The sequence below is a fragment of the Xyrauchen texanus genome, chromosome 6, assembly GCF_025860055.1.
Source record: "Xyrauchen texanus isolate HMW12.3.18 chromosome 6, RBS_HiC_50CHRs, whole genome shotgun sequence".
Taxonomy (NCBI): domain Eukaryota; kingdom Metazoa; phylum Chordata; class Actinopteri; order Cypriniformes; family Catostomidae; genus Xyrauchen; species Xyrauchen texanus.
In genome coordinates this window covers 39,532,701-39,555,891 of record NC_068281.1, presented here as the reverse complement: position 1 = coordinate 39,555,891, position 23,191 = coordinate 39,532,701, and the positions used below count along the sequence as shown (strand labels likewise).

The following is a 23,191-nucleotide window of genomic DNA, read 5'->3' as shown; positions in this document are numbered from 1 at the left end:
TGTCTGTAAATAACACATGAGTATCTCTGGCATGCTTGTATGTTTTCACCATTTATGAAAAGCTAGCAGTCAATAACTTATTAGAGTGATGCACGAAAGTCTTCTTGCATAACTGTATTTGGGTTTTTCAAGACAAAGTTTACAATGGCATTTGTTGCATTGTAGCTTGACGATAGGAGTGGTATTTGTGCATGAACGCGCATCCTCAATGTTTCAGTAACAAAATCCACATTCAAAAGATATTCAAACCAGACTAGCATCACACAACGTATCCTTGTAACATTTTTGGGTGAGAGACCACATATCATACTTAATAGAAAATGACAAAAACTTAGCCAAGAACATCTTTAATAAACCAATGTTCTACATTTCCAAAAATGACTGCAGTTGGATACTGTCTAGTGAGTATGAATACATTTACACAGGCTTAAAAAATATACAATGCATAGAGAAAACATTTAGAAAATAACTGCAAGTCCAAACAAGTATCAAGTCCAGCAACTGCATCAATCAAATCTATCATCCATGGAATGGGGGGAAACACCCTCAACTGACATGCTGCTTGTGTTGATGCATGATGAGTTCAGAAAATATTAAGGTCAGGTTTTTTAAAGACATCAGGATTTATTGCACATCTATACAGACAGTGCTTTGAAATGGCAATTATGTATGCTTTAAGTTTCTCCTGTGAAACACTGTTACTCAAGTATTTCCAAACGTCGTGGACCGTACAGAAGGACGTATGCTATATGCCAATCGCCACCGCCAGACAGCTTCAGGATGTCCTCTGGGGTTACAACACTGACCTTATCATCATCAAACTTTACCCATTCATCTGTGTAGAAAGAGTGAAAATCAATATCAGCTAGAAACTTTAGAAGACACTCCATAAAAACAAGTTTAATGGATTTTTAGTCGACACATTTTCTAGGTTTTCAACAAATAACATGACATTTTCTATCCAACCATGCAAAAAAGACTAACTAAAGGCTTGTTTGCTATTACCCTTGCACAGCGACATACAGTGCATTCAGACCCCTTACATTTTATGTTGCAGCATTATGCTAAAATGCTTCAAATTATTATTTTGTTCACGTCAACCTACACTCCATACCACATAATGACAAAGAAACAGATTTTTGATAACTTTTCAAATGTATTAAAAAGAAAAAACTGAAATATCACATTGACGTAAGTATTCAGACCCTTAGCTCAGCACTTAGTTGAAGCACCTTTGGCAGCAATTACAGCCTCGAGTCTTTTTGGGTATGATGTGACAAGCTTTGCACACCTGGATTTGGGGATTTTCTGCCATTCTTCTCTGCAGATCCTCTCAAGCTCTGTCAGGTTGGATGGGGACCATTAGTGGACAGCCATTTTGAGGTCTCTACAGAGATGTTTGAGTGAGTTCAAGTCCGGGCTCTGGCTGGGCCACTCAAGGCTAGTTTAGGGTCATTATCCTGTTCGAAGGTAAACCTTCATCCCAGCCTGAGGTCCTGAGTGCTCTGGACCAGGTTTTCATTAAGGATATCTCTATATACATTTCAGCATTCCTTCAACCCTGACCAGTCCCCCTGCTGCTGAGGGTCTGAATACTTATGTCAATGTGATATTCAAATAGTTCAAAAATCAGTTTTTTTCTCTTTGTCATTATGGGTTATGGAGTTTAGACTGATGTGAAACAAAAAATAATAATTTAAAGCATTTTAGCAAAAGGCTGCAACATAAAACGTGGAGGGGTCTGAATCCACTTTATAGGAACCATTAAAATTAGTCTGAAATTCCCCTACACAAACTTTGCAAGGGGTTCAAGTTGGGTGAACTATAACATCCAAATTTGCATCGGTAGGCATTTAATGGCTCAAGCAGAAAGTTACTGAGTGCACCTTTAATCACAATATTGTAGTGGTCTTCCCTTCTCAAATGGTCGAGATGTTTATGAACTGTTTGCGAATCAGTTCAACTGAATCATTAAAGCTAAAGTGTGTAGATTTATTTTTTAAGTGTGTTAAAATACTCATGTCCCACGGTAACATGCAGAGACAACTACAAGTAAGTTATTCGTAGGTTAATTTTCTTGGAAATTGTAAACGGTCTCTGGCGCTATAGAAATTCCCATTTGTTTTGAGGGACCCGTCTAGGATTATCTGTTTGTTCGATCAATGACAGATCGGGGGCGTATTCAGAAATCTGTTTTGAAAACATTTTCAGTTTAACTTTGCAACTGCGTTTAGTGGCACAGAAATTACACACTTCAGCTTTAAAGTTAGTTGTCGATACAGTGAGGAAAATAAGTATTTGAACACCCTGCTATTTTGCAAGTTCTCCCACTTAGAAATCATGGAGGGGTCTGAAATTGTCATCGTAGGTGCATGTCCACTGTGAGAGACATAATCTAAAAAAAAAAATCCAGAAATCACAATGTATGATTTTTTAACTATTTATTTGTATGATACAGCTGCAAATAAGTATTTGAACACCTGAGAAAATCAATGTTAATATTTGATACAGTAGCCTTTGTTTGCAATTACAGAGGTCAAACGTTTCCTGTAGTTTTTCACCAGGTTTGCACACACTGCAGGAGGGATTTTGGCCCACTCCTCCACACAGATCTTCTCTAGATCAGTCAGGTTTCTGGGCTGTCGCTGAGAAACACGGAGTTTGAGCTCCCTCCAAAGATTCTCTATTGGGTTTAGGTCTGGAGACTGGCTAGGCCACACCAGAACCTTGATATGCTTCTTACAGAGCCACTCCTTGGTTATCCTGGCTGTGTGCTTCGGGTCATTGTCATGTTGGAAGACCCAGCCTCGATCCATCTTCAATGCTCTAACTGAGGGAAGGAGGTTGTTCCCCAAAATCTCGCAATACATGGCCCCGGTCATCCTCTCCTTAATACAGTGCAGTCGCCCTGTCCCATGTGCAGAAAAACACCCCTAAAGCATGATGCTACCACCCCCATGCTTCACAGTAGGGATGGTGTTCTTGGGATGGTACTCATCATTCTTCTTCCTCCAAACACGGTTAGTGGAATTATGACCAAAAAGTTCTATTTTGGTCTCATCTGACCACATGACTTTCTCCCAGGACTCCTCTGGATCATCCAAATGGTCATTGGCAAACTTAAGACGGGCCTTGACATGTGCTGGTTTAAGCAGGGGAACCTTCCGTGCCATGCATGATTTCAAACCATGACGTCTTAGTGTATTACCAACAGTAACCTTGGAAACGGTGGTCACAGCTCTTTTCAGGTCATTGACCAGCTCCTCCCGTGTAGTTCTGGGCTGATTTCTCACCTTTCTTAGGATCATTGAGACCCCACGAGGTGAGATCTTGCATGGAGCCCCAGTCCGAGGGAGATTGACAGTCATGTTTAGCTTCTTCCATTTTCTAATGATTGCTCCAACAGTGGACCTTTTTTCACCAAGCTGCTTGGCAATTTCCCGTAGCCCTTTCCAGCCTTGTGGAGGTGTACAATTTTGTCTCTAGTGTCTTTGGACAGCTCTTTGGTCTTGGCCATGTTAGTAGTTGGATTCTTACTGATTGTATGGGGTGGACAGGTGTCTTTATGCAGCTAACAACCTCAAACAGGTGCATCTAATTTAGGATAATAAATGGAGTGGAGGTGGACATTTTAAAGGCAGACTAACAGGTCTTTGAGGGTCAGAATTCTAGCTGATAGACAGGTGTTCAAATACTTATTTGCAGCTGTATCATACAAATAAATAGTTAAAAAATCATACATTGTGATTTCTGGATTTTTTTTTTTAGATTATGTCTCTCACAGTGGACATGAACCTACGATGACAATTTCAGACCCCTCCATGATTTCCAAGTGGGAGAACTTGCAAAATAGCAGGGTGTTCAAATACTTATTTTCCTCACTGTATATTAATAGCTAGCTACCTGAGTAACAACACATCTGGTTTAAAGACATTTAAAATCAAATATGATGAGAAGAGTACATGTTAAGTATGTACAGTGACACCGCAAGCTTGCAATGTTGCGTACTTAAGTGCGTAGTAGGTTAATGGCCTACGTTTCCAAACAATTACAGTAATGCAATCATTTTAATTAGAATAGATTCACAAAAGTGTAAAAAAAAATTCATTACGCTCATGTTTCATGAATGAGGCCCATCAACATTATTTGAGAAATTGAAGAGCGAAATCTCCAATAATTCACCTTCTTTCCTTTTAACCCAGGCAACATAGTGGCCAGATGAACTGGATCGTCCCTGGTGCGTTAGAACTGCCTGCAGATCATAGTAACCGCTGTTGTTGGAACCCAAGTCTAAACAGAACAAAAGTTATCAGTAAATTAACTTTTTTTTTTAGTTGAGCACCAATTCTACACTCACCGAGCACTGTATTCTGAACGCTATGGTCCTAATAAAGTTCCCGACATGTTCTTCTGCTGTTGTAGCCCATCCACGTCAAGTTTTGATGTGTTGTGCATTATGTGATGCTATTCTGCTCACTACAATTGTACGGAGTGGTTATCTGAATTACTGTAGCCTCTCTGTCAGCTCAAACCAGTCTGGCTATTCTCTGTTGACCTCTCTCATCAACAAGACATTTCACAGAACTGCCGCTCACTGGATGTTTTTGGCACCATTCTGAGTAAATTCTACAGACTGTTGTGTGTAAAAATCCCAGTAGATCAGCAGTTAATAAAATACTCAAACCAGCCCGTCTGGCACCAACAATCATGCCACGGTCTAAATCACTGGGATCACATTTTTCCCCATTCTGATGGTTGATGTGAACATTAACTGAAGCTCCTGACCCGTATCTGAATGATTTTATACGTTACACTGCTCCCACACAGTTGGCTGATTAGATAATCGCATGAATAAGGTGGTCGGTGAGTGTATATATTAGGCAGAATGTTAGCCTCATTTACCATTCACTTTCATATTATGGAACAAAGATGCAATGAAAGTGAATGGTGACTGACACCAACATTCTGCCTAACATCTCCATTTGTGCTCCATGAAAGAAAGCCATATGGGTTTCAAACAACATGAGGCCGAGTGAAATATCCTTTAAGAGGTTTCGCACCAATTACTCACCGTCAGGAAAACAGAAAGGTTCATATTTTGTTTCTTTAGATGCCCCAACCTTCTGATTTACCTGTTTAACGAGAAATAAATCAATAGGGCAATGAAGATTGTTATTTTACAAACAGCTTTTCTACTATTTTGTTTTCCTTCTGACATCAGAGGTCACTTGCTTTCTTCTGCTGCTGCTGCTGCTCCTCTAGTTTCTTGTCCTCAACCTCCTTAAACTTTGACCTCACGGAAACCATCTTCTCTTGAAGTTCAGCCGTACACAGCTCATAGACGTCCAGCATAAGAGGAAATTTAACATCCTAAACATAGCAAAATTATATAATGACATCATGAATAACACATACATCAGACATAACTCACCCCGGAGTAAAAGACCTACCTTAAGGACTTTGGCATTGACAGACTCCTTTTCTTTGTAATAGAAGCGAACCATTTGAATCGCCAGGTACGCCGGGAGACGGTTGATTTTTGACTTAAATAGAGAAATGTAATGAGTGACTGTTATTTGTAATTTGCATATTTGATAAAAAACTAAACAAAAACAATCATAATTTTTAAAAAGGCATACCGATTTGATATAGAGCGCATTTCTATTTAAGGAAGGAGAGAATTTTGTGATGTCCTCCTGTAGCCTCTTGAAAGGAAAAAAAGTGGTAAATGTTAACAGGGACTGTGAGCACTGGTAGCACTTCCTATGTGGAGCGACAGATGTAAACTCACCAATCGGAGTCCAGTGGCGAGATATTTGACTTCCTGATTGATGAAGCAGCTGAGCTGCAGTTGGCTCTCTGTGCCTTTGGTTGGACTTTCTTCCTCTGACTCAGTGCACTTCATACTGAACACATACAGGTTAAGGAATTTAACATATGCCATTCACCTATAGGTTGTTTTTGGTTCACATTTAAAAAGTGTACATCGTAGATTATTTTCTTGACAAACATGTGTTATAAATCACTTTTTATCCTTCACTTATTCATTAATGGTGTGGAAAAAGATATTGTAAATCTACAAATTCTCCATGTCTCTCAATTAATAAATTGGTAAATCTATTATCAAAAAAATCCTAAAAAAAATAAAGCAGTTTAAAAAAGTTTTAGATGGAGTTTAGCATGTCACACTAGGAAGCACAGTAGGTGCCTTGGAAGCTAATGGGAAGTATGAGGACAGTAAGGTTTTAAAGGAATGTTCCGGGTTCAATACAAGTTAAGCTCAATCGACAGCATTTGTGGAATAATACGTAACACAAAAATGTATTTCGACTCGTCCCTCCTTTTTAAATTACATCGTCATGGTAACAAAGTTGTAAAATTGGCTATAACTTAAGGTTTGTAAGTGATTTTATCACACTAAAATCATGTTGATGTGGATACCCTTTAAGTCTTGTGTCTATACAGTATTTTAACATTCAAAAATTGGCCCCTATTCACCTCCATTGTAAGTGTCTCACTGGACATTTGCGATGATTGGTCTGTTTGTAACCAGAGAACCTCCCCTAGGATGATTCAAAACCTATCTGATGTGGCTTTGGATGATTATTTTAAAAATAAAAATGCCTTATAAACTCCATATACAACTCTGAAAAAACAATTTAGAGACCACTGCAAAATGATCAGTTTCTCTGGATTTACAATTTATAGATGTGTATGAGTAAATTGAAAATGTTTGTTTTATTCATTAAAGTACTGACAACATCTCTCCCAAATTCTAAATAAAATTATTGTCCTTTAGAGAATTTATATGCAGAAAATGAAATGGCTCAAAATAATAAAAAGGTGCTGTGTTTTCTGACCTTGAATAATACAAAGAAAACAAGTTCATATTCATTTTTAAACACCACAATGTTTTAACTTAGTAAGGGTTCAGAAATACATTTTTGGTGGATTAACCCTGATTTCCAATCACAGCTTTCAACCAGTCTTTCACATTACTGTTGGGTGACTTTATTCCACTCTTGGTGCAAAAATTCAAGCAGCTCAAATTTGCTTGATGACTTGTGTTCATCCATCTTCCTCTTGATCACATTCCAGAGGTTTTCAATGGGGTTCAGGTCTGGAGATTGGGCTGGCCATGACAGGGTCTTGATGCGATGGTCCTCCATCCACACCTTGATTGACTTGGCTGTGTGGGCTGTAGCATTGTGAAGCAAGTTTTCTTCCAGGATAACCTTGTATGTGGCTTGATTCATGCATCCTTCACAAAGACAAAGCCTTGCTGAAGGACACCCAGATCATCAACAATCCGCCAACAAATTTCACAGTGCGAGACACTGTGGCATTTAGGCCTCTTCAGGTCTCCATCTAACCATTAGACAACCAGGTGGAGGAAACAGCAGGCACTTGGATCCAGGAGTAGCCGCCTGATTTCCCTTCACCGGTTCAGATGTTAAACACGCTCCCAGGGCCGGCCAGTGGGTTTTTGGGGCCCTAGACGAAATCGTGAAAATCGGCCCTAAGGTGTGAAAATTGTGATAATTTTAAAACATCATAGAACCACTGCAAATGTGATGAGCACATTTAGTTCGGTAATAACGTGTCTAATAGCCCTTTTTCCCCAAAATGAAGATGTTAGGGTAAAATGTACATGCATTTTATTAAGGGCCTATAAACACAACACGTTCGAAATATATATTTGTAAACAAATGCAAGGAATAAACATATACCCCTCAGAGAACATTAATCTTTGCAGATAGTTTGGTTATTTTCCAGATTAATTGCTCATATGAGTTTTTTTCATCTTTATATCTGCAGTGCTTTAATGCCTTCCCCAGCAGATTATTCTTGAGAAAATGTGAAAAGCCCTAATGATTTGACAAGCGCTGTTTCTGCTATCCTTTACGCAAAGTAAGCCTCAAAGCAATATTTTTCCTAACTTATTTCCTGTTTCATGTCAGATGTGAGCATTATTCAGCAAGGTGCGAGTCTAATATGAAGCCACGCTCCAGTTCCCAGCAATGCTTTGCGTTATTAATAAATGATGCAGATTAATGTGTACTGCTTAGTTTGACTTCTTGCCAATTTTAGATACACTTATTTTATTTGTTGTCTTCTTCTTCGAGTCCGTTGCAATCTCATATGTCGTTCTGCCAATATCTGGCGCAGATCACAGCTGATGTAGTCGGTTCAGCCAGGTCCTGGGCGCTGCACTGAGGGGCGTTTTCACACTCCAGTAGATGGGGCACTGTCTGTACTGCTCCGCAGATACATGTGTCGTCTGTCTGGTGGTTCCATGTTTTCATAAGTGCTTTGCACCTGCCCTGTTCCACTCGTAATCTGTTGAGGGTCTTCCAGGTTAGCAATGGGAGGTCGTGCCCGCTGGCGAGGCATTCAGTCGGGGTGATTCCTCTCTCCAGCACTCGTGTGTTTAGCTGTTGTAAATTTCAGTTATTTGTCTTTTTGTGATTATTCAGAGCTCGTTTTATACTTAATATGTTGCTTTTTGTTTTCATTGTGTGTTAAATGATCAGGTCTACGTGCGTTGAATGTTCTCGTGTGTGTGTGTGTGTGTGTGTGTGTGTGTATGTGCACAATAGAAACCATTGGACAGCAGAGTATTATAAAACTTCTTATGACTTGGTCCATTTACTTAGCACGTGTTCATGTTAAGGCCCGAGAAGAAAACGGAGCTATGCAGTATTTTAAAGTGAAAACAACCACAGCACACAGAAGCCTGTGAGTATTGATTGAGAAAGCAATCCTGATACAGATCCTATAAACATATGTTAGCGACAATAAAAGAGGCTTAAAGGATACGTAGTATCAAATTCAACACCAAAATATTGATCGATTAAGGTCTTCTTTTTTGTAGAGGCAGCTGCTCCACTTTCACCATCAGCCTGCAATTCAATATATATATTTTCTTTTCTTATTAAAACAATTGGTTATATCTAGATGGTAACCCTCATCCTACAGGAACTCACACAAGAGCACATTTACCACCATTGAGGAGGATTTTGCAGAACAAAGGTTACCATCCACAAAATAAATGTTATGTAAAACCCAGTTAAAAATTCTTAAAATCCCCATTAGTTTCAGTAACAAAGTCATTGGAATACATATTACAGCAGCCTGACCTCCACTGGGGTCTCTGGTTCTAGAGGTTCTAATTTCTGCTGAAGGACTCGCATCATCTGGACCCAGCACTCGTTGGCATCCTAGAAAATGGACACATTTCAGCTAAAATTACCCAGAATATATGGATTCAGCCAAGATAATGTGACCTAAAATTTCATTAATCCTACAGAGAATCATTAATCATGTGAGAGAGCAGACTTTATCTGTTTATATTAGTTTAACTCCTGACCTGTTGGAGGTACTGGCCCTGGTCTCCTTTCTCTGCAAACTGTGGGAAGGCCATGTGCAGGAACTGTAGCAGAATGATGGGTGGAATGCTCGAGGAGGTCTTGTCCATGGACTCATACAAATCACGCAGAGCTGAACAGAAAATTTATTTCATCATCATCTTTTTTTTTTTTAACTCATTGACCAAAAAGTTCTTCTATTATCGCGGCAGGTGGCAAGAATGAAGCAAATGACGCACGCGACTGGAACGCGCGAAATCGCTACATTCACGTTTTCGCGCAAGTGAAAATTTTTCAACTCAAGCGGAAAAATTGCATGACACGTTGTAGCGAAAGCCTATCAGCATTGAGATTGTCTGGATGTCACTGACGTACTGATGTAGTAGCAGAAGAAATCGGGATTTTTTTTTTTACATGTACAGAGGCCGGACGAAAAAAAGACATCGCTTGGAGGACATGGAGCGAGGCAGTTGAACTACCCGGCAAGTTCTTAAAATATGTGCGTCTCCAGCTATTGTTTGTACTTTACAATGAATCAAGTCGTAGGCGCGATTGCGAGTTTAAACACAAATTTATAATCCAGCGGTCAAACTCTCGCGAGCAAAGAGAGGCGAAAATGTTCAAGTTGTATGTGAATGCACCATTAGTGTTATGCCACCTGACCTGAAAATATTTGACATCTCAAATGCAAATATACCTGATATTTTCAAAACACTTAGTTATTTATTTGTCACATGACAACAGAATAGTTGCCATGTTGGTTACACCACTTGACTTTGATTGGTGAACAAGTTTGTCAAATATTAATAATACTGCATTTTTAAACAATTGTTTCACTGCTTTATTTTTAGAGAAATAAAACATTATTCCTAACTATGTATGCAACCATTTCTTTTTTCAAGAATGTCAGTGTTTACGGAGACTTTGTATCTTTTCAAGAAAATATTTTGAGTAATTACGAAATAACTTGAATGACCAAAACATTTATTTAATATGTGAAAGTGAAACTGAACAGGTCCCGCATGTGACTTTCAGATGTAAAAGTGGAGATTTAGAGTAAAAAGGGCTTAAATACTGATCTTATTCTCACCCACACCTATTACATCACTTCTGAAGACAAGTATTTAAACACTGGAGTCTTATGGATTACTTTTATGTTTCCTTTATGTGATATTTGGTGCTACAAAGTTCTGATCACCATTGACTTGCATTGTATGGACCAGCAGAGCTGAGATATTCTTCTAAAATCTCAATTTGTGTTCTGCAGAAGAAAAAAGTCATACACATCTGAGATGGCATGAGGGTGAGTACATGAGAGAATTTTCATTTTTGGGTGAAAAATTCCCTTTATAAGGTCCGGACAAAAAAGGAGTGTAATGCCATTAACCCATTATTAGATAGGTTGTATTTTGCATATGAATGACGGAAATGCTTTTTTGCTTCACTTTTGGTGTGAAAAGGCCTAAAGTCTCAGTGTGGTGGCACCATTATACTCTTTTATGAATTAATCTAGACCAGCTTTGCTTGAATGTGTTGCCCATGTTAACAACCGAAAGAATCAAGCATATTTTATAACCTAAAACTAAATTCTAAACTGCTCCTTTAGAATTTTCAGTACAACAGCTATAAAGCTCTGAGGTACGGAGAAATCTCAACACCTGCTGTGATGTACTGGGAGGGCGCATTAGCTCCAGAAGACCGTGAGGCACCAGAATACCTACAGGTGGAAGCAAAGCACCACAAGAAGACACGGTTACACAAAAATCAACAACTTCAAACTTAACACAAATAAACTGTATGAAGGGTACTCTTAAAACATACCTCCTGAGAGCATTTTTGAGCTCAGGCACAGAGCGCAGACACTGCACTGTTGCATTCATGTAGCACGTGTTGCCCAGATTTGTCAATCCACAAGGCAACTCCATCTGAACATGATTTATAAATTAGAGAAATAATCCTGATCCAAGATCTGAATATCTCATACTAGGCTGAACACTCACAGCAGATGCAAGCTGCTCTTCCGTCATATCCTCTACGAACATTGGTCGTACAGCAGGCTCTTCAGGCAGGGCATCTGCAGAACCCATCATCAGAAGGGTCATCCCCTACATAGAAGAAAGAAGGTCCACTTAACTCAAGAAAACTCACAATTTTAATGGCATACTGAAGGATAAGCCATTTTAGATCTAAAGCCTTATAAAAATTTCACCGGTCATCCGGGTATTGGGAGTCATCTTTCCTACTTCTTGTATCACTCTGCGATAATGTAAAGTCTGGAGGTCATTATCATAACATAAACCCCTGTACATTTACATTTATGTATTTGGCAGACGCTTTTATCCAAAGCGACTTACAGAGCCCTTATTACAGGGACAATCCCCCCAGAGCAACCTGGAGTTAAGTGCCTTGCTCAAGGACACAATGGTGGCGGCTGTGGGGATCTAACCAGCGACCTTCTGATTACCAGTTATGTGCTTTAGACCACTACACCACGACCACTACACCACTTGTAGAAATGGTCAATTTTCCAGAATGCCATAATTGACCAATCAGAATCAAATTGTGTAATAACACAGGAGAACTCTTGAACAGATCTCTTAAAGATGCTGAAAGCACAAGGAGTCGCAAAGACCTGAAAGTTCTTTGTTATTGACCATACTTCACAAATGTTCCAGATCATTGTAAAGCCATACTTACATTCTTCAGCTTGATATTTCCCCACTCGTCATCCTGGTAAACAAAGAACAACCAGTCACACAATCGCAATAACATTTTAGGACAACAAATAGTAATGCTCCCAATGACTTATCACCACCGTTACCTTCAGCGTTCCTCCCTTCACCATTACTTTCTGTCTCTCTGGCTGAACTCCTGTCAGAGCAAAGAGCTGGGCTTTAAACACCATGGGTGGCTCCTCTGTGTTCAGTTCCACTGCGTCAAACTTCTCCTTTCCCCATTTCACATTCACTAAGACAGCAATGACACAGCACAATTATTCACTACCACATTTTAGCATGTTACGGAGAGTGAAATAATACAAAGAACGTTACATACTGCCTCATTATATACTGATACACTTTGTACAGTGGCAGAAACTCACACATTGTTCTTTGCCGCTACAGAAATGATGTTAGTGTGTTGTGGAGTGTAGTATTAAAACTCCATTAACACACAACTGACATATTTTCTCTAGTCAAAACACATCAAATATCACCATCTAAACAGACTAGCCAAAGGAGAGACTGCATTTGGTCACAAAAGAACAAGGGCGTAGCAGCCATGTGGGACACATCACCTGCATTCTTTAAAAAGGTGATTTTTGTCCCTCGCATTTTTCCAAGATAAATCCATACCGAGTCCAAATGGATTTGAATACAGGATTATTTGCGTTTTGTTACTTTGGGCTGATTGAGCAACCATCCAGTCAATCACAGGTGATTTTCATGAGCCGAAACAACCCTTACATAATAGACCGTCAGTCAGAAAGTCTAATCAACACGGCTCCATTCATATCACACAAGACACTCATTTGTCACCACCAGAAATAGGCACTGAATCATTAAATTGATCTGAACGAATTTAGAGGAATGTAGTGAAAATACTCGAGCCACATTAATACATTTAAATCCCACAATGCACAAGCAAAGGGCTGGATTGGTAATCTGGCATACTGGGCATTTTCCCGGTGGGCCGGCGCACTTTGTGGCCGATCCAGTGCGGATCCAGTATGGACTGGCCATCGGAAGAACCGAGTGAACCGGTGGGTCAGTCGCGAAATGGACCGCTAAAGCTAAAATGAGCCACCGCATTATGCAGAACGGACCACAAAACGGCGCCGCGATATGCAGAAAAGGACAGCGAACACTCCAATAACCCCGCTCAACAACTTTTGGGCCAGTTGCTATGTAAAGTCCTGGGCAGATTTTTCTTCCCAGTCCAGCCCTGACAAGCACAGAGTAAAAAATTATATTGTGCACATGCAGAATTGTCATTATTGAAAATGATTAAATAATGTATTCAGGAATACCTTGTACTCAGTCTGTTACGGTCATGTGTGAAACAGAAGCAAGTGCTACACAAGATGTCCTTTATATTTGCAGCTAATTTTATAATCCCAGAATCTTTAAAATACATATATTAATACTGCACTGTAAGTGTTGGGTCTGGGCGAGCCCCCTACTGACCCCCCACCCCCACACACTTTTAAAATGACTGCTACGCTCCTGCAAAATAAGATACTGCATTATTAACTTAAACGACAAAAAGAAATATTGTTTTGACAGTTCTAGCAAAAATATGTTTGAAATCTACTTAGATTAAATAAATAGTAAACCTGACACCAGCTTTGAAGCATGCAAGTCAAACTACAACTTGTGATGCATCAATTTTAAACTCGCACATTATACAAGAAAGTTATACAGCAATTATTCATTAAAAAAACAAGCTGAACTTAAACTAATTGAAATGTGCTTTATTCCATATGTGTTAAATTCATGAGGATAATTTCACTTGACCGGTATGACAGGCCAAACTGCTCATCCTAATACACACAATAATGAGCAGGTTGTTATATACTATACAGCTATAGATTGCTGTGCAATGATTACAGGTTTGATTCAATAAAACGTCTTTGTTGATTAACAACAGCTATATGTGTTTAAAGCCAGTTTAATACACTATGTGCAGTTTAGCCGGTGAGCTAACATGCTGCATCACTGATGCTCGCTTAAGACATCAGAACATTCACAGTGTAAACTCGCATAGAAAATAAACACGCCTCCCAAATCAACAACATGACAGAGAGAGAGACTTCTGTCCGTTTTTTCTACTTGTTATGCAGCTTTTACGTGTTTTTTTCTAATCGAAATTAGCTATTGAGGCCTGAAGCTAAATGTCTCATGCTAACTGCGTTGCCTCTTCTCTCACATCTCTAAACTTTAAAGACTAGCACTGATTTAGGTGTACAGTGAGCAAACCTGTAAATACGGGCATCTTTCTGTTTGCTTGTCTTTTTTAAAGCTCGGCAGTTCCGAAGGCCGAATGTGAGTTGTGATGCGGAAGATTTGTCTGCCTCCAAACTTCATTCAAACAGTGGCCCACAATGACGCTGCAACTGCATGCTGGAAGGATCGATGCGCTCGGCGAGCGAGTACGTAACCCTGGTGAGAAATTAGTATGACGAAGGCTTAAGTCATGAATATTAATTACTCCTTCCCAACTTTAGCACAACAAAAATGGGCTTTTCCCAAACATTGGGCGTTTTCAAACCATTGAGATTCCCAACTTTCATTGGATAGTTTAGAAAAGCCCATCCCGATTTGAAAACCACCACAGATGTGAAAACACCGGTCCACTTAGCCTGAAAATCCGCTCCACAGCGGTATTCGCACTAGTGTTGATTTAGTGCACTGAACTTTGGCATGTTTTAGACATGGGACAGTCTTGAACACTTATTAGGTGCCTCGTCCAGGCGCACTGAAGTGGCCAAACCGCAAGTGATGGTATTGGGACAGGGTCATCCATTACTGTTCTGCAGAGAACTATATAGGTGACAATTATTATTTTATTTTATTTATTTTATTCATATTATTTAGCTTTATTTGATTATTATTATTAGTAGTAGTAGTAGTAGTAGTATTAATTTATTGAGTTTAATTTATATTGCTTTTGATGTTTTGTGTAGACTGTCTCTATTTACTGTATCTTGTTTTAAAATGTATTTTATTACCTTGCTCTTCCTCGAGTTTTCTGTTTTCTTAAGTGTTTTTGTGTGTGTGATATATGCATGTATATGTAAGTCTTTTGTTCAATAAACAAAAAAGCTCTTGTTCATATGTATATTAATTACGTAACGTTGACGTTGCGCGTTGACCGGCCAATTGCGAAGGCTTTGCTAATACATGTTAAGATAAAGCCTTCAAAATAGTAGGATTGATTCATTCGTTTGGATTCAAAAGTCTGTCATTCGATGGAGACCAACATAATGATGTTTTATTTGGCTGTTATAATAAAAAGACAAAAAAATATATTTTTTTTAATTTGTAAGCAGATTTAATTTGCTGGGTAAAGCTTTTCATACACAAATGTACAATCCTGAGTACTATGACGCTTTTTGTATAAACCTACAATCACATCTGGACGCTCTTGTTTTTTCAACAACCGCATACTTTTTTTTAAATTATTATTATTATTTTTTGTTTTGTTTTTGTAAACAATAAAGACATATTTGATTCTGTTCTTTTTATAATGTTTTATCATTTTATAATCTGTTACTGTAATTTCCTTTGAATACACTATTGCATTCAGTAAATAATGTTTTTAAAAAAAGTAGCTTCTCTAGCTTTGGTAAAATTTTTGTAAACTCTCAAAATGTTGCTACCAGTGTCAGGAAATAGCATTTACATTACGGGGTACTATTTGCCTTCTAGATTTGTTTTTTAGCTAATTTACATCTAATGCATGTTTTATGTGTTTAAAGATCTTTATATGTTTCCCATCAGCGGGGCACACCCTTGTAAGGGATGCCTCCAACATTTTAATTTTAACCCTTTAACAGGGTTTTGAGGGTTACTTTTGAAATGTATTCTACTACAGATTACAGAATACATGCTGTAAAATGTAATTTGTAATGTATTCTGTTAGATTACTCGGGGTCAGTAACATATTATAAACACTTAGGATTACTTCTTCAGCACTGGTAGATTTTTTTCACTTGTTTTGACTATAAAATCTCTGCCAGTACAGTGAAACAAAATACACATGTTAAAAATACATTCTCTGAAAAACCTAAATATCTTATGCAGTGTTGTTTCTAAAACAAGATACATCTAATTGATCTTGTTTTAATGATTTTTAGATATTTTTACAGGAAAACAATACAAAATGATTACCAAGAACACGATTTTTGCCCTAATATCAAAGGTCTTACTAGAAAAAAACTAATTATGATCCAACGTGAAGTTTCTTGATTAAAAAAAATATGGTAACATGTGCATGTAAAATGGCTAGAAATACAGTTTTAGCTGAGTGTAAAGCTTTATTTCAAAATCAAAAAGGTTTATTTCAATTTCTTCTGCTCCAAACTTACTTCTCTGTCTGCTCGTATGAATGTAACACATCATAAGAAAGTGTTTCACCGCTGTTCAAATGCACTTTGGATCACATCATTTATATGTATAAATGTTTTCCATCTGAAAGGCTAAATTAGATTGACAAATGACAATAAAATGCAAAGTAATCTCTTCTGTAATCAAAATACTTTTTGAATGTAGCTGTATTCTAATTACCAATTATTTAAATTGTAAACAAAATATACTTATCTTTTGCATTTTAAATACGTAATCCCATTACATGTATTCCGTTACTCCCCAACCCTGCCTTTAACCCTGACCCAAACCCTTTACTTTGAATTCCTTCTATAGGCAAAGGTGTTTAACCATGAATATTAATTACAAAAATGAATACTTGCCGATATAAATTTACTTGATTGGCTAAAACCAGACGGATTTCAAATTAACGAATCCTACTGGTGAATGTTTGCCTTATGAATAATAATGCTGTTTTATGATTGGACGCGCCGGGAAAGTCAAAACGCAACGCCAACACGGTCTAATTAATATTCATGAGCTTAACGTCTACCATAGAACGATTTTGCACCCTGTAAACGCCACGGAGGTTGTGCACATGCGCAATCGGCTAGGTTTCGAAGTTGACTCTCCGGGGTGTTTCAACAGGAAGGCGGACATGTTGGCCAGGCAGTGGGAGAAAATCGGGCACCCAGGTCTTTTTTTTTTTTTTTTTTGGAAACAAGCATCGATTAAAGCATGATTTATGCATATCGCTACAGCCTCGTGGATTACATGCTCGTTGGGGGATTTAAAGCCGGCCTGCGGACCAGGAGAGATTAATCGCAGAAGGATTTACCAAAGCTCGTTTTAACCAGGATCCTGTTTTAACTAAAGTTTTTTTTTTCACTTACTTTGCAGCTGTCATACTCGTTTGGCCTGGCACTCGTTTATATGGACACGGGCCCGGAGAAACGAACTTAATGTGCCCTCATACTAACTTTGCCTCACTTATTTTATCACTTGTGCGCAAATGTGATCAACTTGTGTGTGTTTTTTTAAGTAGTCTGGTCCCCTAATTTCTCCTGAAGCTAAATTAGTTTAGCGCAGTATAATCTGTTGCTTTCTACTTTTTAGTTTGTTTGCCAAATTGTCATGGACTAATCCGGACGCCTCGTCTTGTTGTTTTGTTTATTTTCCCTGAAAATGTGGCTTTTTATCAGCTCTCGGTCTTTTATACGTGTCAGCGAGAGTGATAACAAGGCTGTAAGACACAAAGTGTTGCTTTGATCAAACTAGTATTTATTGCTTTGTGAGGGCAGAGGAAGTTATCGAGCTAACTCGCTAATCTTAGCCGGATAAACACATTTCTCTTGAATTAAACGCATCCGACCAGTTATCAACATGTCTGCTGGAGAAAGTTTGACAGCTCGTTTTGAGAAGATCGATGCTATGCTGAAGGATCCCAAATCAGAGGTCAACACAGACTGTCTGCTGGTAAGTTGTCTGAATTTAATTGAGCAGATGTGAATTGTTTAACGAGACATTTCCTTTGGTGAAGTACTTGCCAACATCAACACATCGTGATATAAAGATTCAATGCACGACATTGCAGTATACACAAAACAATCGCACTTTATCTCAATGCATGCCATCATATACTGACTGCTGTTTACAGTAGTGTTGTTGTATTTATTTGAACTTGTTGGACTCGGGTTTAGTTATGCACGAATGACTAACTACAGTCCCAAAGTTTTCCAAAGCAATTTACAATGCAGGTTTACCCCGTGCAACAACCAGGTTTGAACCTGCATCCTTTCAGTTGCCACCCATTGACTTTACCACTAGGCTGCACTTGCCATATCCCCTTCTTTGCAATGCACTTTTAATATGATCTATATGTGTATTCATTGTTTACTTGCTTTTCCCCAATGACGTGACTGTGTAAACGGTGCTTTGAAACATTATAACTCAATATCTAGTGGAATTTTATGTCGCTGTGATATGAACTTCCTAAGTGATTCGTTTGGTTTGAGCATATAAGTGCCCTCCATCTACTTCTTCATGGATTTGAGCATTTGACATTAGTATCCTTTAGGTTGGCAGTTGCATACATGAGCACACAGATAGGTTGGATTATTGAAAAGTTGTGGTCTTAAATGTCTCGTTGCATTAAAGGGGATGAAGTAGAATCCGACATGAATGCACATTCTCAAACTGAGCTTCACTGACGCCACTATTAATATGTAGTCTTCAATCTTACATACTTTGACAACCACTAAAACTACTGTTGTAGATTTCCCAGCCAGTGCCCAGTAATGTCTAATATCTGACAGTTCAAATGCATTCTAATTATTGGTCAACAGTATGGCTTTTTCAGTGGCCGAGGCATGTCTATGGATTTCACAGCCAGGGCACCATAATGCATGTCATTAAAATATACCTAAGCAATAGGGATGCACGGATAGAAAATGTGTGTGCTGATACAGATATCTGATTATTTTGAACAGCATCTGCCAATACCGATACTTTATTCTGCTTTTTTATTCTACCTTGTTTCAAATAGCTTATAATTCATTAAAATAACTGATCATTAGTAACACTGTATGTAAACAATTGAACCGATATCCGATTTGCTCAAATAATTGCTTTTAATGGCCAATACAGATTACTGGCTGATATATCTGCGCATCTCTACAGTACAATTGGTCCATGAGCATTCTACTACAACACTCTAGTTATTGGTTGACTGAAATGGAGTTTTACATTTCTTATTTACCACTTAAAAATGCATTGAAATATTTTAAAACTTTGAATTTATTGGTTACAGTTATTGGTTTATGTTGATAAACTCAAGAAGCCAAAGTTTGGCTGATTATCGGTCTGGCCAGTCTGGTCTGGTTGTGTATAGAATTTTGAAACATTGTAGTGATCTTTGTATGCCTGTTCTTTTGTTTGATTTGTTGTAGGCCTAAATCAACTATTGATGCACAGATACAAAATGTGTGGGCTGATACCAATTGTTTCTGATAGTTTGGTGGGTTTTTTGCCATCTTGTTTAAAATTACTGATAGTAAGTTACACAACTTTGCAAGAAATTTAAAAATTAACTTTATACTCCATGTCTCTACACCACTGTAAAATATGGTCTGTCCCTCATGTCCATATGCGCTCGTTCACCTGGGGAAATCCCACAGATTGACGTAAGGGGGAAAGCCCACAATTGCAGTGCAATTCCACTGCAGGCCGTGATGGAAAGTTAAGGAAACAAACACAGCAACATTTCTAGAGTATATTGAAATATAAGCAAAGCAAATGAGAATAAAATCGCAAAGTCTTCCTTGGGTGCCAATTACACAAGCATCTCTGGGAAATTACGTTGCTGTGGAGAAAGTTGCTTACTGACTGAGCTACATGTATACGGGAGTAAAGTGTACACCGCGTATACAGTGCACGTAAACCGGAATGCCACATTCTTGTAATAAACCGCTTTCTTGCGATAAGCCACCTTCTGGTGTCCATGTAAACAGTCATTATTAACTCACATTAACTGAATTCTGAATAGCCCCCTGTCAGGCTCACATTAAATTGGTACGATTCTTTTTTAAATGTTTTAAAGGATGAAACTTGAACTCAAACTTGTCATATTCCTTGTTGTGTCAAGCTTTAAGATGAGTTATCAAATTGGTGTTAATAGTATGTTAACAAAATTAAGTTTCACATTGTGAAATTCAAGCACTGCAAAGCTTGCGAACTGCAACTTTGCTGTCATTGTCACCCAATTCAAAGTAATTTTGCACAGGAGACATGTTCTTTAGCACACAACACAAGTTAATTGTCCGATGTCGATTGCTTAGAGAAGTGCTTTTAGCGGCCGATACGGATTATCAGCTGATACTCTATCTCTTCTGCACAAATGGAACTTTTTACTTAAAAATGCACTGAAATATTTAGCTTTTATGCCTATGCTGATCTCAAAAAGTTTAAATATTGGCTCATTATTTGTCCTGGGCTGCGTTTCCCAAAAGCATCACAATCTTAAATTTATCGTAGAGACCAATTTCGCCAGCTTTACGATGCATTTTGGAAATGCATCCCTGGCCAGTGTGTTGGTAATATATTCTATATCTAATATATATTATACAAAATTGTTATATAGAATTATGAAACATCGCCGTGTACTTTGTTGGCCAGTTCCTTTTCTTTAACTTATTGTAGGCCTATATTTACACAAAACCATTTAGCCCGAATTCATGTCTGTTGGCCATGTTGCACTAGAAATTTGACTTTATGGTTTGCTCCAAAAGGCATAGAAAATGCCACTTCAAGTACTCATGACTTAAACACACAATATGTATGACATATGCATGATATACACACAGAAGATACAAGATATAATACACAGTGTTCTGTACAATAATGCACAATATACATACAGTACAATATAATACACAATTGGGTTCTGTAATGGTGCAGGTGGCATATTGTAGTGAGTAGACTAAAATAGAATATATTGAGTCTAACAGCCATAAAGGAAGAATAAGTGAGTAAACAAGCGATAGAAAGAAGAAATATATGCAATGCAGTACACAGCAAATTATATCAGTTTGTCATCCAATGTAGCAATGAGTATTAAATCAGAACAGAGATCAGTTTTGAGATTTCGTAATCTAGTGCAACACTATGTTTTTTTTTTTTTTTGCATTTTTTTGCCAGTTTGTCCATATCTAACATTTGAATTTGACTGAAATGTTTGGTTGAATTAAATGCTTTTTCTTGTAGTTTCTTAAGGTACTTTTACTCAAAAAAATGCTTTGCCAGACATCGTTGGGTGCTTGAAAACTCTCTGGAGGAGACGAGGAACAGTAACTTATTTTTGCGTACTGCAGTTGTTCCTAACCCTGTAGCTTGGGACTGTTGGATTTATTGAAAGATCCTGTTTAAACTGCTGTGAATTATTTGGCTCAAGTGATTATGATCAAGTCAGTAACCTCCCAGTTACAAAGCCTTTGTATAGACGTAAGCCTTGTGTTTGCTCTCGCAAAAAGTAAGAGTAGAGGCACATTTGTTTTACACTTTGAAGCTTTCCCTCACATCTGGCCTGTTCTTACCTGTCTTTTCCATGTGTATAAGCTCACCTGTCCCTGCATCCACCTCTGATACTTCCTGTTACAGGGGTAGCTCGAGATATGACTTGTCTAATGAAGCTGTAGTGTGCAGAGACTCTAGGGCTCAGGGACGATCAAACCCACTGTGTGCTTGGAGAGTTTGTGACAATTTCTCGTTGTACACTGGGGATGACTCTATTCCCTGGACCAAGTAACCAGCATCAGTGTTTCCAGCCTCTTATATTTTCCTCAGACTTTACATTCCTGGGGAAATGTGTCAGGAAAGACGTTTTCACACAGAATAGTTCTTGCCGCACACTGACCTAATTACATTTTTGTGACCCAGGATTCCTTTTGAAAGTGTGCGTTAAAGTCTTGGTGAAATTAGGCATAGCCTGCTTCAGAGAGCTAGGACTTCTATTTGTCCAAAAGAAAGTTATGTATTTTAAGCAATAAATCTAAAAAATTAAGTTTTCAGGTTCAAGTAGGCATAATATTTTCTTCTAATTTTAATTGCAGATGAAACACCATCTTAGTTTTGGAATGCATTTCATTTAGAATACAGTACAGTTGTTTTCTACCTTCTGAATACAAACTGGACAGTGGCATGATTGTTGGTGCCAGACGGGCTGTTTTTGAGTATTTCTGTAATTGCTGATCTCCTGGGAATTTCACGTACAACAGTCTCTCGAATTTACTCAGAATGGTGCCAAAACAAAAAAACATCATATGAGCGGCAGTTCTCTGGACAGAAATGTCTTGTTGATGAGAGAGGTCAACAGAGAATGGCCAGACTGGTTCAAACTGACGATATCTACATTAACTCAGATAACTGTTCTGTACAATTGTGGTGAGAAGAATAGCATCTCAGAATCCTATTGGTGTTGTTTTGGTGGCACATGGGGAAACTACACAACATTAGGCAGGTGGTTTTAATACTGTAGCTGATCGGTCTGAGCACATATATATAATATTCATGCCCAACCAATTTGGCCGATATTAGATTAGCCTTTCACCGATTTATCAGTATCGGCGTGCAGACAGGGTGGAGTTAAGTGCTGTCTTCTCGGTAAGTTGCTAAATTGTTTGTGAATTACATACTGAAAAGTTAATAAACAATGACCCATCAATTTTCCTTTTCAATATAACTAATATAATGTTAATTCTGTCCCTCATAAACATGTAGCTCATGTTTATCACATCTGATTGCTATGGTAGCCGGCTATAGTTTGTCAGTGCACTCAGTAATGTAGCAGATTGAAAGGTAAACATCAGAGCATCTTTTTCAGCTCAGCAGACAACGGTGCAGTGGTGGATTGTGTCTGTTGAGTGTTGATTTCACACTATGTTGTTACCTAGTTGGTACGACGCAATGCTGGAAAGTAAAGGTGCGTACACACTGCCAGCGACTTTATCGCTACAGGTTGCCAGTGGCTGGCGGTGAAGTCGCTAGTGGGTGTTCCCACTACTGGTTGCCTAGTAACGTTTATAAATGACATTCACGGATGCCATTCCATTGCTGTTGACAGCGAATCTCTTTTCTTGCCAATAAAAACAAACATTTTGGAGGGAAAAGACTAAATATAAATGGAATCAGTAGATAAAATGCTTTATATCAAAGATGAATGAGAAACAAGGCATGCTGTTTGCC

At 38.3% G+C, this 23,191-nt stretch overlaps 2 protein-coding genes across 3 annotated transcripts in view; one reads left to right on the top strand and one right to left on the bottom strand.

Annotated features, from left to right (window-relative positions):
- Positions 1–105: 105 nt before the first annotated feature.
- On the bottom strand, positions 106–14,508 carry usp14 (ubiquitin specific peptidase 14 (tRNA-guanine transglycosylase)). The gene is made up of 16 exons (XM_052127962.1): positions 14,345–14,508; positions 12,190–12,335; positions 12,066–12,098; positions 11,369–11,473; positions 11,190–11,293; positions 11,027–11,085; positions 9,371–9,501; positions 9,141–9,221; positions 8,821–8,903; positions 5,792–5,906; positions 5,640–5,705; positions 5,451–5,543; positions 5,233–5,370; positions 5,072–5,132; positions 4,183–4,290; positions 106–835 (listed from the first exon to the last, which is right to left on the bottom strand). The coding sequence occupies exons 1-16, from the start codon at positions 14,358–14,360 to the stop codon at positions 699–701; spliced, it is 1,476 nt and encodes a 491-aa protein (XP_051983922.1). The 5' UTR covers positions 14,361–14,508; the 3' UTR covers positions 106–698.
- Positions 14,509–17,104: 2,596 nt separating this feature from the next.
- Positions 17,105–23,191, top strand: part of rock1 (Rho-associated, coiled-coil containing protein kinase 1) — a 77,277-nt gene continuing 71,190 nt past the window's right edge. For both annotated transcript variants that reach the window (XM_052127960.1, XM_052127959.1), the window contains exon 1: positions 17,105–17,929. In XM_052127960.1, coding sequence (XP_051983920.1) covers positions 17,837–17,929 — 93 coding nt within the window. In that variant the 5' untranslated portion in view covers positions 17,105–17,836. The remainder of the gene's footprint in view (positions 17,930–23,191) is intronic.

Bases quoted from the DNA above. Each gene is read 5' to 3' on its own strand.
- usp14 (XM_052127962.1), bottom strand. The intron at 11,294-11,368 runs GTGAGTGTTCAG...AATCATGTTCAG, and splicing joins AAGAGCAGCTTGCATCTGCT to ATGGAGTTGCCTTGTGGATT. The intron at 5,133-5,232 runs GCAAGTGACCTC...CTCGTTAAACAG, and splicing joins AGCAGCAGCAGCAGAAGAAA to GTAAATCAGAAGGTTGGGGC.